The following is a 15000-nucleotide window of genomic DNA, read 5'->3' on the forward strand; positions in this document are numbered from 1 at the left end:
ATGAGGAGACTGTCGCTGGACTCCAGAAGGCTTCAGGTGTGTCAGTTTGATGGAAACATGCTGCTTATTTAGTCCACAAAGGATGTGAAGTCAGTGATGTGGTGCTAATAGAAAATACATGTGTAACAGGACCCAGATGCTGCAGTCTCCTCAGCAGCCTGGTCACATTGTGAGTATTGGCTACAATAAGTCGACGTTATGCACAAATCCTGCTGCGCTAACTGACATTTCTTTTACAGACTTCACAAACTGTCAGAAGACTTTACGCAAAGCACCTGGAGAGACAGACGAGCTGGCAGACGTTAAGATAAAACAATAAAAAAATGAGATTAAACGCCGGACACTCAGGAAACTGGACCTGGAAATCCAGAAACTAGAAAGAGAAGTGAGTATTTCAGTGCCCACAGTAACCATAACTGCAATACTGTGTTTGAATATCTGTTGCTTTTGCTCTCTCTATTCCAGGATCCAAGCAACCGAGACACATGAGGACTGCTGAATTAAAAAGAAATTCAACTAGAAAACACTGTGGTGTCCTCCCTGCTTCATGAATGTGAAGAAAATTTAAAAGATAACCACCAATGCTGAACAAAATGCACACACACAGCAAACAGTAACGTTTGACAAGTCTTCATTAGCACAGCAACATAACACTTGGCCCGAGTAATAATACGACCACTTGAATCAATACAAAGACTGTTGCAATTACAAACAGCCAACAGATTTAAATGAAATGACAACATGTAATATTTTAACGCAGGATAATTCAAATGGTGCAACACACTTAGAAAGACCATGGACATGCTGTAAAACACATCAACTCCTCACAGGACTGACGGTGGAAATACATGTGAAGCACCAGGATTAATGTTAGCCTGGCTGTTAGCCTGGCTGTTAGCCTGGCTGTTAGCCCGGCTGTTAGCCCGGCTGTTAGCCTGGTCTGGAGCAGGCTAGCTGCAGAGAATAAATCACCATAGTAACTGGGCCGGGTTAAGTTTGACCTGCTTTCATGCAACCAACTTGAGGCTGAATTCAGCCAGGATGACCAACATATCCCGGCTTAATCCCTTATCTTGGTTTTGTGTAATATCCCTCAGTGTTAACAAACACACTCCAGTGTAAACAAACAAACACACCAGTGTAAACAAACGTACACACCAGTGTAAACAAACGTTCACACCAGTGTAAACAAACGTTCACACCAGTATAAACAAACACAAACCAGTGTAAACAAACACAAACCAGTGTAAACAAACACACACCAGTGTAAACAAACAAACACACCAGTGTAAACAAACGTTCACACCAGTATCAACAAACACAAACCAGTGTAAACAAACAAACACACCAGTGTAAACAAACGTTCACACCAGTATAAACAAACACAAACCAGTGTAAACAAACACAAACAACACGGCCAGTGTAAACAAACACACACCAGTGTAAACAAACAAACACACCAGTATCAACAAACATACACCAGTGTAAACAAACACACACCAGTATAAACAAACACAAACCAGTGTAAACAAACACACACCAGTGTAAACAAACAAACACAACAGTATCAACAAACATACACCAGTGTAAACAAACACACACCAGTGTAAACAAACACACACCAGTATACAGATGGTTGTTATGTAACACAATTAAAGTCAGCTGGTTTCCACATGACAGTTTGGTCATGTGACCTGAGATTAGCTTCAAGTGACACAAACACGCACACAGACACACACACAGATACACATGGACGATCCAGGTGTGGTGGGTGGAGCCTCTGACTCTATAGACTACACTACCCATAATCCTTGGGGCCGTCATAAACAGACATCACAGTGAAGCTGCAGGGTGACCACCAACCAAACTTCACACAAAAAACACTACATTTAAGCAGCATGTGTCTTCACTGTGTCCTAACTGTCCTACATGAAGCCCTGTGATTGGCTGCTGCAGATACATGAAAGGTCAGTGATTAGCTTATCGGGTCATTGATCAGTTAGACATTCAGCTATTTCTTCACATGAACTCCTGCTGATTCTAAGTAACTAAGCACATTCACTCAAGAACTGTACTTAGGTACCATGTTGACATACTTAACTTTAGTTACTAGTTACTTTACAGATTACTTGCTGCATCAGAGCCAAACACATGTATCATTTACTTTTACTTTTGATACTTCAGTACATTAAATTTCACTTTTACCAAAGTAATATTTCAACACCATATCTTTACTCTTCAGTATGACTTTACAGTACTTTTTACTGCACTGTGCATGTATTCACTGAATACTCCAAATAATTCTACTACATTTATTTGCATTTGTTCAGAATGTGTTCTGCTGTAGAAGCTGTAAAATCCCAGTTTACCTTAAACACAGCTCAAAAAGAGTCTGGAACCAGGTCCGTTCAGGTCCGTGTAGGTCTGTTCAGGTCCGTTCAGGTCCGAGTGTATTGAGTTGTCTGAGTGTGTTCAGGTGTCTGACAGTGTGTACCTGCAGCTCTGTCAGGAGGAGGCGGGACTTAATCCAATTAGCCTCAGTGTGAGTCAGCAGGGAGCGAGACGCCCCCTGCTGACTGTGAAGATGAGTGTGGGAGGCTTCATGTGCAGAGCTGCTGTCACACCCTGATCAATGTGTTTAAATACTGAGCGATTACATGAACAAATACTCGGTGTAGTGAAAGTACCAGACGTCAAACTGCAGCAAAGTAAAGATATGGAGGTAAAATATTATGAACAGTATGAAAGCATCTGAGGTTAAATGTTCTACTTTCTGTTTCTGACAGTTTATACAGGAAGTGATTCACTGAGTGAAGGATGACTGGTTACCACGGTTACACATACACCTGTGTACTCAGTGACATCACAGACGAACTGAGCTAATACTGATTGATCAGGTGTGTCAGCTCACAGAGTTGAACGTCTCGTCAGGTTTCAAACTGACAACCTCAAATCAAACATTTATACTGAAGCTGGAACAACCAATCAGAGAGCCCGAAACATGTGAGGTCAAAAATAACATCAAACTTCAAACAGACAGTGTTTACACTGGACCAGGATGGGGCTAGCTGGTTAGCATGCTAAACACAACACAGTGATGTCATCACAGTAAAACTGCTGCTGATGGTTCCAACCTGAACTCACTAACTGCACCTGGACTTGTTCTGTTAGTCACACACAGTTCAGTCACATCAGGAAGCTGACGCACAACGTCATGTTTCTACAACAGGAAACACAACGACGATGTCAACACTGACTGTCTGTCTGTCTGTCTGACTGCCTGTCTGTCTGTCTGTCTCTCTGACTGTCTGCCTGTCTGTCTGTCTGACTGAAAGAGTTTGACTTCTGATTAGGACGTTGGTTACCATGGCAACAGCAGAAGCTCACATTTCTGTTCATTGACGTCGTCAGGAGGTGTCAGACTCTGATGAGATCAACACGTGAACTGATCGATCAGGTTCATCTGTTACCTAACTGATCATCAATACACTGACGATGTGTTCTCTGTGCTCGTAAAACACAAAACAAGCTGTGCTGAAGACACGAGGAAGAGGAGGAGTCAATGAAGAGCTTCTTACCTTCATCCATGGGGACGTCATCAACGGAGCTGAGAGATCCTTCAGGCATCACACTGTCAGGACACAAGATCAATACTCATCATCAGCTCATCATCAAGACAGTCAGAGGACTTCACATGCTCCATCAATATCATCTGATTATCTGCTGCGTGATACACGATCAATAACACAACACCATCAATAACAACACGGTCAATAACAACACGGTCAATAACACAACACGGTCAATAACACAACACGGTCAATAACAACACGGTCAATAACAATACGGTCAATAACAATACGGTCAATAACACAACACGGTCAATAACACAACACGGTCAATAACAATAACAACACGGTCAATAACAATAACAACACGGTCAATAACAACACGGTCAATGGTAAATGGTAAATGGTCTGCATTTATATAGCGCTTTTCCAGTCCTCTCGGACAGCTCAAAGCGCTTTACAATACATGCCACATTCACCCATTCACACACACATTCATACACTGATGCCGGAGGCTGCCATGCAAGGCGCCAGCTGCTCATCAGGAGCAATTTGGGGTTCAGTATCTTGCTCAAGGATGCTTCGACATGTAACTGGGGGGAGCCGGGATTCGAACCAGTGACCTTCCGATCACTAGACGACCCGCTCTACCTCCTGAGCTACAGCCGCAACAACACGGTCAATAACACAACACGGTCAATAACACAACACGGTCAATAACACAACACGGTCAATAACAACACGGTCAATAACAACACGGTCAATGACAACACGGTCAATGACAATACGGTCAATAACAATACGGTCAATAACACAACACAGTCAGTAACACAACACGGTCAATAACAACACGGTCAATAACACAACACGGTCAATAACAACACGGTCAATGACAATACGGTCAATAACAATACGGTCAATAACACAACACGGTCAATAACACAACATGGTCAGTAACACAACACGGTCAATAACAACACGGTCAATAACACAACACGGTCAATAACACAACACCATCAATAACACAACACGGTCAATAACACAACACTGTCAATAACACAACACGGTCAACAGATTCTTCCTCCACACACAAACACACACACACACACACACACACACACACTGTGTGTGTCCTTGTATCACAGGACAGGAGACATTAACAGTGTTTTCGTCCTCTGCAGCTGATGTGAGGAGAAGGTGGTGATGCGTTCAGGGACACTGCAGCTGATGTGAGGTGAAGGTGGTGATGCGTTCAGGGACACTGCAGCTGCTCAGTCAGCACATAGACGTGCTGTCACTGTGACACATCAGAGTTGTGTGTGTCTGCTGATCCGTTCTCTGATTTTCTGCACCTGAACCATCGTCTCCATCAGAACCAAACAATCTGACTGTTTCAGAGACAAACTGGGTTTCTTGACTCGTCAACATGAACGTAAAGAACCCGTTCAGTCACCTGATCCTGTCTGCGCCTGACAGACGACCATGAGGGCAAAACACAAACAAAAGCTTCTGTGACGGCTGAGGTCAGTGCTGAAGAACCGGACTGACCGCCTCTCACACACACACATACACACACACACACACACACTGGTATCACACCTGACGACCAGGTGTTGACTGAAACGACTCACATCAGTGTACAGATACACAGAAACACTGACTGGTGATGTCATCACAGTCTGTAATACGTGTTGTGTTTATATGTTGTATATTGATCTGATTCATGTTCGTGTGAAACAATCAGACTGGACTTCATACGGTCCTGTTTACTGGTTCTTCTTTATCACCTCTGAGGTCATTTATTGTCCAATCAGCAGGAACCAGCTGACAAACCGAGTCAGGTTCTGACTAATGAGAACAGTCAGGAGAACGTGAGGCTGCAGTTTGTTTCACACCTCATCAGAACATCAGGACGGGTCGCTGAGATAAAGTTTACACAATTAACACAGAGGGAAGAGTGTCAGGATGTTCTGATGAGCAACCAATCAGCTGCAAGTGTCCAGTTAATGAGGTCATCCTCCGACCAGCAGGGGGCGATAGTGGCTGGATGAGAGCAGTCTGCAGTCCCTTTAACGTTAACTAGCATTAGCTCGCTGTGTTAGCCTACTGTGCCGTTACACTTCCTGTCTGCTGCGTTGACATGACGCGTGATATTTAATATTTCATCAACGTCAGAATCAGAATCAGAATTCCTTTATTTGTCCCGCAAATGTGGACATTTCTGAGCCACAGCAGCCAAAGGACAGTGTCACACTAAACAATAATAAAAAGTAAAAAATAAACAATATAATAAGAAGATAAGAAGTAGAATCAACTCGTATATACATAGTATTTACAATATGAACAGTGTAAGTATGAACAGTTTGCTATTTTTATTTACAAACAATAAATAACAAATCTGAGTATTAAAAATTGTCCAACTAGTGTCAGCTGTCAGTCACGAACAGGACGAGAACACTTCCTGGTGAAATGCATTGTGGGACAGTTCATTTAGTATTTACACCACAGATAAACCCACACGACCTCCCTCATTAGTTTGTTTACTACTCATTTTCTCATAAGCTTACATTCAATCTGACCTTTTTGAAACCGGTGCCGTCGCCTCCTGCTGGACACGAGACAGAACGCAGGTCCGACTCACTCTGACTGTTTCAGATCAATACTCTGATTAATTGCCTGTCAATGGACTGATCAATCAAACTGGCGGGGTTCCAGGTCAGGTTGCCGTGGTAACCACCGCTCTGTGACGTCACTGAGCAGACAACAGTCAGGTTCAGACAGAACAAGCAGCCACAGTTCTCTTCTCTGAAGCATCTTTATTCCTCAGCGAACATCCGTTTAACAATAGCTAATTTAAAGTTCTTCTGCTTTTCATCAAAGTTACACTCATCATTGATCAGAACCATCAGGCTTCTCTGAATCGGTTAAACCCAAGTTTCGGTTCGGCACAACATATTTCAACAGGCAGCTTCTAATCGGAGCAAATCAAAGACAGAGTTCAGGCTTGCTTCCCTCCTCAGCGCTGGCTCGCTGCCGCTGGAAGGGCGTGTTTTGGTGGCGAACGACTGCAGAACAAACCGACCAAAGTTTAAATAAACGAAAAATAAGTGCTGTCTTGTGTCTAACGTTGATGCCGAATTAAACATCGATTCCGTCTGAATGTAACAATCATTAAGTTATGAAACAGGAAGCAGGTCATTTGTCAGACACGCACGCATTCCTTAAATGACAAGTTTTCCTTAAGGAGTTCTGTATCAGAAACCCCACCTACAGTGCAGCCACAGGCGCACAGAACGATCCTTTACGTGTTTGTGACGGTTTGATTTAATGAAACTGAGAAATCAGAACCATCAGAACCATCAGAACCATCAGAACTCAGTGACTTTAAACATGTTGAGGCGGAAAGTGAAGCAGATTAAAACACTTCCGTGTCCACACACACACACACACACACACACACACACACACACACACACTTTAAAGTGTGTTTTCTGTCCGTGTTAAAGTGTGCGTGTGTGTGTGTGTGTGTGTCTGAACTCACCTCGTCAACTTGGACTTCAACAGTTTGAATCTTCCGTTCAGTCACAGCAGACCTGCCTGTCTGTGTGTGTGTGTGTGTCTGTGTGTGTCTACCTGTCTGTCTCTGTCTCTGTCTCTGTCTGTCTGCAGCACCGCTGCCGCTGCTGCTACACTCTGCGCATGCGCGTCATTTAAAAGCAGGACGTTGAGGTTGTTCAGTCTCCTGAGAACCAGCAGGGGGCGCTGTGAGAACACAGGACATGAGGCACTGTTGGAATGTAACTGAGTACATTTACTCAAGTACTGTACTTAAGTACAACCCAGGTACTCGAGTATTTTCATTTAATGCACCTTTATACTCCATCACATCTCAAATGTACTTTTTACTCCACTACTTCAGTTACTAGTTACTTTACAGATTACATGCTGCGTCAGAGCTGAATGTGCAGTATGTATTACTCGAGTACTCTTCATGTGGGTTACCTCCACCTTTACCTGAGCAATACTCTGACACCATGGATCAGTTTTCATTAAAGGTATAGCTGGTAATCCTGTTCAGAAACACTTGTTGTACTGGGTGAAACGGTCCCTCCACCCTGACAGTAGTCCAACATAATGTGTTCAGAAGGACTGGAATAAATCAGCCCTCTGTGGCAGCTGCAGGCCTGTAAAGACTGACCAATCCCTGCCTCTCGGTCCGAGTTGAAGGAACCAATCAGATGCCTTCATGTCTCGTCCTGCCTGCCCCCCCCTCTGTCCCCCCCTCCTCCCTGCGCGCACTCATCACGTGTCACGTGTTGCCGGATATATTCAGCACGCTGCATATGGAGTTAGCAGGAGATCCACTCCAGGTCAGAAGGTGGCGGTAATGCACCTAACAGCTGTTTGCCAACAGCCATAAAACAGCAGAAGAAGAAGAGTTAGCGCAGTTAGCAGGAGAACAGTGGCAGAGGACATGCAGCTACAGTAGCTCCAGCAGTGATGCAGAGGCTGCTGTCTTCCTGTTGGACAGGTAATTATTTGTTTTGCTTCGGGGGGATTTGTTATTTTCATGAGATATGTAACGTTAGCCAACTTAGCTACTTGTGTAGCTTGTATTAGCCCAATGCTAACGGCTCTCCTCTGCCCTGCTGACGGACTGTCTGATGCACGTTCAAGTTTGTGGGGGCGGGGCTTTGGACTGAGCACTGACGGGAGGGGGAGAAGGGGGCGGAGCTTAGAGGAGGATCTTGCTAGCTCTCCAACATTACCAACTACACCTTTAATTGATTGATTATATGTGAATATTTAATGTACATTTAAAGGTGCACTCTCGTGTTTTTGTCCACTGGAGGGCAGCAGAGCTCCACAGTCAGCTGACACACTGACAGTCACATGATTTAATGTAAAGTGTGAATAAATTATTCATTAGTTTTATCACTTTAATAATAAAAACATGTTTATGTATAAATCTGCATTAACTGATTTATTTCATTTGTTCACTTTGACTCAAAACTTCACATGAAACTTTAGTTGTAATAAAATCAAACACTTTAATTAACCTAAAGCTGTGAAGTAATGTGTGTGTGTGTGTGTGTGTGTGTGCGTGTGTGTGTGTGTGCGTGTGTGTGACTGACACAGACTCAGTCAGTAAACATGAAACCAGTTTGAAGCTGCTGACTCATCAGACGAGTTGCAGCCTGTCAGAAACATGCGACGCCTCGACAGCTTCTTCACTCTTTAACCTGAAAATCAAACTGTTGATCAAACATCCACTAAACTCACCGATCACTCTGTCTGATAATAAATCGAGTTAAAGTTCTGGTTCTGGTTCCTGGGTCGTCACAGACGCTTCAGAACACCGTGTTGTGTTTGTATCAGAGACTTTATTAACAAACTGAAGATTAAAAACATTTTGATATTAACGACCTGAGATGATTCAAACGACACACACTTCATATTTACAGCTGGAAACAAACACACACTTCATAAATAATTCAACACAATGAAACCCAACACACTGTAACAGCATGCTCACACACTGCTGATATGAATATGAAGACTCGAGACTTTTCATCAAATAAAACTCAACTTGGCTTGTTTCATTTACACTTCGGCCAACAGGGAGAAGCACCGACAACAATCCTCAACACCGGTGAGGACGAGGAGGAGACATCTTCAGCTCCTGGACCACAGGAAGCTGAGAGACACTGCACAGGAATAAACCAACATGTCAGACAGCAGCTGGCCACGATGTCATGCAGGTGTGGTGATGATGTCATATGGGTTTGGTGGTGCGGTTGTAAACGAGCGTGTCCTGCTCCGACAGCGTCACGTGGGCGGGGCCTGTGGCGACGGGCCTATGGGAGCGCTCCTTCCTGGACTTGAGGAAGCAGTAGGTGAGGATCGCCAGCAGAGCCAAGATGGCCACAGACAGGAGGACAGCCAGAGCTATGTTACCTGAGGAGGGACAGTGAGGTCACTTCCTGTCGGCCATCTTGTGTGTGAAATGTAAATAAAGTTCAGTGTGAAGGTGAAGTTCTCACCTGAGTCGCTCTCTTCTTCAGTCTCATAACGATCAAACAGCCCTTTGAAATACACACTGTTCTCTACACACACGCACGCACGCACGCACACACACACACACACACACACACACGGGTCACGCTCTGTTTGAGCTACATGAACTTCTTTGTGTCTTTGAGTAGAAACATGGAGTCTGTGTGTGTGTGTGTGTGTGTGTGTGTGTGAGTGTGTGTGGTACCAGTGACTCCGCGACACGCCTCGCTGCACGTCTCCTGGTCCTCGAAGTTGTTTGCGTTGGCCTCACAGCCGCCGAAGGTGAAGGTGAAGCACTTCCCGTTCATGGGGTCGTAGTACCAGCGGGTGAAGCCGGCCCGACACGGTCCGGTGTGGGGGGGCTCGGCACACCGAGCTGGGGGGGGGGTGAAATCATTGTTAGCATGTAGCACGTTAGCATCCAGAGCCAACAGGTGCTCAGAGATGAAGAGATTTAACAGCTGACCTTTCTTCTGGTTCACATCGATGTTCAACAGGCGGGTGAAGGTCTGATTCACTGAGGAGGAGGAAGAGGAAGGTCACTGCTGGAGGATGTGTGTGTGTGTGTGTGTGTGCATGTGTATGTGTGTGTGTGTGTGTGTGTATTACGGTTGGTGCAGTGGACCTCATCCGACCCATCGCTGCAGTGCTTCACGCCGTCACACTCCAGACTTCTGTCCACACAGCAGCCGTTATCACAGATCAGCTGAGCAGGACCACACGCCGCGTCACACTCCTCTGAACACACACACACACACACACACACACACGTTTGTTCCTTACATCCTACACATTACTTTACTGAGCTAATATGAAGAGGTGCATTATGGGACTGACCACCAGCAGGCAGGCTGCTCCTCTCCGTCGACACTGTGGACAAAAAGACAACAACATCATCTGTAGAGACACAACAGGAGTGCGTGTGTGTGTGTGTGTGTGTGTGTGTGTGTGTGTGTGTGTGTGACCTGTGACTCCGCTGCAGGCAGACACACACTCGTTCTTGGACAGGAAGTTGTTGTTGTTTGGTTTACAGCCTCCGAACACAAACTGCTCACAGTCGCCCGTCTCGGCTTCGTAACGCCAGCGAGGAAAGGCGGCGCGACACGGGCCGACCTTCACCGCAGCCCGACAGAACACTGAGAGAGAGGAGGCGGTCAGGACCAGAACCACGGGTCACACAGACAACAGACTCGGCTAAGAGCTCCCAACACGTTTGTATAAAGACATTTCATAAAAATCATTTTAACACTGAGTCGGAACTTGATGTGTGATGTCATCACCTCGTTCTGTCTGAGAATATTAACCAGAAAAACATCTGAGCGATCAATAAACCGATCAGCTGATCGATGGCTGCAGCTCGTTCAGATGACGAAGACTTCAGTGACAGCAGCCGGTGCTGATGAAGCTTCTAGTCTCATATAATATGATAATAATGTGATGACAGAGCAGAAATATACAGTACAATTATATTAAATTATTGAAAATTAAAGTATAATTACTTCAGTTACAGACGACTCAAACAGTCAACATCACAAATCTAAACAATAACTTATTAATTAATAATAAAACATTTAACTGAATTAAATGTAAATTTAACACTGACAGTAAATAACTGGTCACATTTTGTAACTCAACGTTAAAGATTCATTAAATGTGACGTGTTGATTTTATATTTATTCAGTTTCAGCGTGTGTGTCAGGCTGCACACACACACACACACACACACACACACACACACACACTGAGTGTGACTGGATTAAATATGATCACAACATCAGTGTGGACATTATTCTCCCACAATGCACTGCACACAGAGAAGAGACATAACAGGAAACAGAACAGAGTCTGAACACATGTAATGGACAGTACCGACCGTACACACTGTACTGCCAACAGTACACACTGTGCTGCCAACAGTACACACTACTGCCAAACAGTACACACTGTACTGCTAACAGTACACACTGTACTGCCAACAGTACACACTGTGCTGCCAACAGTACACACTACTGCCAAACAGTACACACTGTGCTGCCAACAGTACACACTACTGCCAAACAGTACACACTGTACTGCCAACAGTACACACTACTGCCAAACAGTACACACTGTACTGCCAACAGTACACACTGTGCTGCCAACAGTACACACTGTACTGCTAACAGTACCGACAGTACACACTGTACTGCCAACAGTACACACTACTGCCAACAGTACACACTGTGCTGCCAACAGTACACACTGTACTGCTAACAGTACCGACAGTACACACTGTGCTGCCAACAGTACACACTGTACTGCTAACAGTACACACTGTGCTGCCAACAGTACACGCTGTACTGCTAACAGTACACACTGTACTCCTAACAGTACCGACAGTACACACTGTACTGCCAACAGTACCGACAGTACACACTGTACTGCTAACAGTACCGACAGTACACACTGTACTGCCAACAGTACCGACAGTACACACTGTACTGCCAACAGTACACACTGTACTGCTAACAGTACACACTGTACTGCCAACAGTACACACTGTACTGCCAACAGTACACACTGTGCTGCTAACAGTACACACTGTACTGCCAACAGTACACACTGTACTGCTAACAGTACCGACAGTACACACTGTACTGCCAACAGTACCGACAGTACACACTGTACTGCTAACAGTACCGACAGTACACACTGTACTGCCAACAGTACTGACAGTACACACTGTGCTGCCAACAGTACACACTGTACTGCTAACAGTACACACTGTGCTGCCAACAGTACACACTGTACTGCTAACAGTACCGACAGTACACACTGTACTGCCAACAGTACCGACAGTACACACTGTACTGCTAACAGTACCGACAGTACACACTGTACTGCCAACAGTACCGACAGTACACACTGTACTGCCAACAGTACACACTGTACTGCTAACAGTACACACTGTACTGCCAACAGTACACACTGTACTGCCAACAGTACACACTGTGCTGCTAACACTACACACTGTACTGCTAACAGTACACACTGTACTGCCAACAGTACCGACAGTACACACTGTACTGCCAACAGTACCGACAGTACACACTGTACTGCCAACAGTACACACTGTGCTGCTAACAGTACACACTGTTCTGCCAACAGTACACACTGTACTGCTAACAGTACACACTGTGCTGCCAACAGTACACACTGTACTGCTAACAGTACCGACAGCACACACTGTGCTGCCAACAGTACCGACAGTACACACTGTACTGCCAACAGTACCGACAGTACACACTGTACTGCCAACAGTACACACTGTGCTGCTAACAGTACACACTGTACTGCCAACAGTACACACTGTACTGCTAACAGTACACACTGTGCTGCCAACAGTACACACTGTACTGCTAACAGTACCGACAGCACACACTGTGCTGCCAACAGTACACACTGTACTGCTAACAGTACACACTGTGCTGCCAACAGTACACACTGTACTGCTAACAGTACCGACAGCACACACTGTGCTGCCAACAGTACACACTGTACTGCTAACAGTACACACTGTGCTGCCAACAGTACACGCTGTACTGCTAACAGTACACACTGTACTGCTAACAGTACCGACAGTACACACTGTACTGCCAACAGTACCGACAGTACACACTGTACTGCCAACAGTACCAACAGTACACACTGTACTGCCAACAGTACCGACAGTACACACTGTACTGCCAACAGTACACACTGTACTGCTAACAGTACACACTGTGCTGCTAACAGTACACACTGTACTGCTAACAGTACCGACAGTACACACTGTACTGCCAACAGTACCGACAGTACACACTGTACTGCTAACAGTAACGACAGTACACACTGTACTGCCAACAGTACCGACAGTACACACTGTGCTGCCAACAGTTCACACTGTACTGCCAACAGTACACACTGTACTGCTAACAGTACCGACAGTACACACTGTACTGCCAACAGTACACACTGTACTGCTAACAGTACCGACAGTACACACTGTACTGCCAACAGTACACACTGTACTGCTAACAGTACCGACAGTACACACTGTACTGCCAACGGTACTCCTCTGTCTTCATACACATTAACCCACAGCACAGGGTGTGTCTGGTAAACATGGTAACGCAGTATTCACAGACGGTCACATGTTGCTCAACAGATTTACAACCTGAAACTGACATGAGGCCTCAGGGTGTGTGTGTGTGTGTGTGTGTGTGTGTGTGTGTGTGTGTGGCAGGTATTCCAGTCGGACCGGTCTGAGTGGATCTGGATCATCAGTGAGAAACACTGAACACAAACACTCCACTGACTCTGTTCTATCTGATCAATAACCTGTCAATAACGTGGACTACGTTTCCCATGAGCACTCACAGCTGGACTGCTCCGGGCTGAGGACGAGGACGGTGACCTTGGTGGCGTGTGATTGGTCGTTGGAGTCGGTGACGGTCAGCTGGAAGACGTACTTGCCCGGCTGCAGGTTGGAGAGTCTCACCTGGTCCGGTAGATCCGTCTTCTGCAGAACCACATTCAGAAAAAACTTGATTTAGGACTTTATGGACACGGACGGACACGCAGGCTGAATTCACCTGTACCTGTGTTAAGCCCCGCCCCCTGTAACTCAGCAGTTCTTACCTCTATCTTGATGCCGTCATCTCCGCTCAGCAGACTCCACTGGTAGTCTGTGATGGCGGCGTCGCCCAGCGCCAGGCTCTCGATGCCGCTGAGCGTCACCGTCTTTCCGGGCTGAACGACGACATCACGACCTGCGATGGCGATGGGCGGAGCCTGGTCACCTGGAGACACAGTGATGTCACATTTCTTTATTTATGTATTTTGTATTTTTTGACGACGGTGTGTGACATCATCAAACTTATTGTTTCTCTTGTTTCTCTTTTGTGTTCAGTGAGACGGTAACATAACAACACACAGCACTGATGTCACAGTGATGTCACAGTGATGTCACAGTGATGCCACACAGTGATGTCACACAGTGATGTCACACAGTGATGTCACACAGTGATGTCACACAGTGATGTCACAGTGATGTTACACTGATGTCACAGTGATGTTAGTGATGTCACAGTGATGTCACACAGTGATGTCACAGTGATGACACACAGTGATGTCACAGTGATGTCACAGTGATGACCAGGGGTGGAAAGTAACGAGTTACATTTACTCTCGTTACTGTAATTGAGTAGTTTTTTTGTGTACTTGTACTTTTTTGAGTAATTTTTCAAATCAGTAATTTTACTTTTACTTGGAAGTAATTTACTTCACTACATTTTAAATATTTCCGTTACAAAGTAAAAAAAAATAAATAGATGAACTTGCACTGCGTCTGCGT

General features: G+C 45.2%; 2 protein-coding genes across 2 annotated transcripts in view; both read right to left on the reverse strand.

Annotated features, from left to right (window-relative positions):
• LOC311254139 (pleckstrin homology domain-containing family G member 3-like) overlaps positions 1-7215 on the reverse strand; it is a gene marked incomplete at its 3' end in the record, with an annotated part of 17214 nt that extends 9999 nt beyond the window's left edge. The window contains exons 1-2 of the mRNA XM_084384540.1: positions 7111-7215; positions 3579-3631 (exon numbers count right to left, since the gene is read on the reverse strand). Coding sequence (XP_084240666.1) covers positions 3579-3627 — 49 coding nt within the window. The remainder of the gene's footprint in view (positions 1-3578; positions 3632-7110) is intronic.
• Positions 7216-8933: 1718 nt separating this feature from the next.
• LOC311254140 (kunitz-type protease inhibitor 1-like) overlaps positions 8934-15000 on the reverse strand; it is a 6918-nt gene continuing 851 nt past the window's right edge. The window contains exons 2-10 of the mRNA XM_084384541.1: positions 14286-14446; positions 14025-14166; positions 10592-10762; positions 10464-10496; positions 10236-10364; positions 10093-10143; positions 9832-10002; positions 9614-9676; positions 8934-9527 (exon numbers count right to left, since the gene is read on the reverse strand). Coding sequence (XP_084240667.1) covers positions 9346-9527; positions 9614-9676; positions 9832-10002; positions 10093-10143; positions 10236-10364; positions 10464-10496; positions 10592-10762; positions 14025-14166; positions 14286-14446 — 1103 coding nt within the window. The 3' untranslated portion in view covers positions 8934-9345. The remainder of the gene's footprint in view (positions 9528-9613; positions 9677-9831; positions 10003-10092; positions 10144-10235; positions 10365-10463; positions 10497-10591; positions 10763-14024; positions 14167-14285; positions 14447-15000) is intronic.

The sequence above is a fragment of the Pagrus pagrus genome (genome assembly GCF_965226575.1).
Source record: "Pagrus pagrus genome assembly, contig: HAP1_SCAFFOLD_464, whole genome shotgun sequence".
Lineage (NCBI taxonomy): Eukaryota > Metazoa > Chordata > Actinopteri > Spariformes > Sparidae > Pagrus > Pagrus pagrus.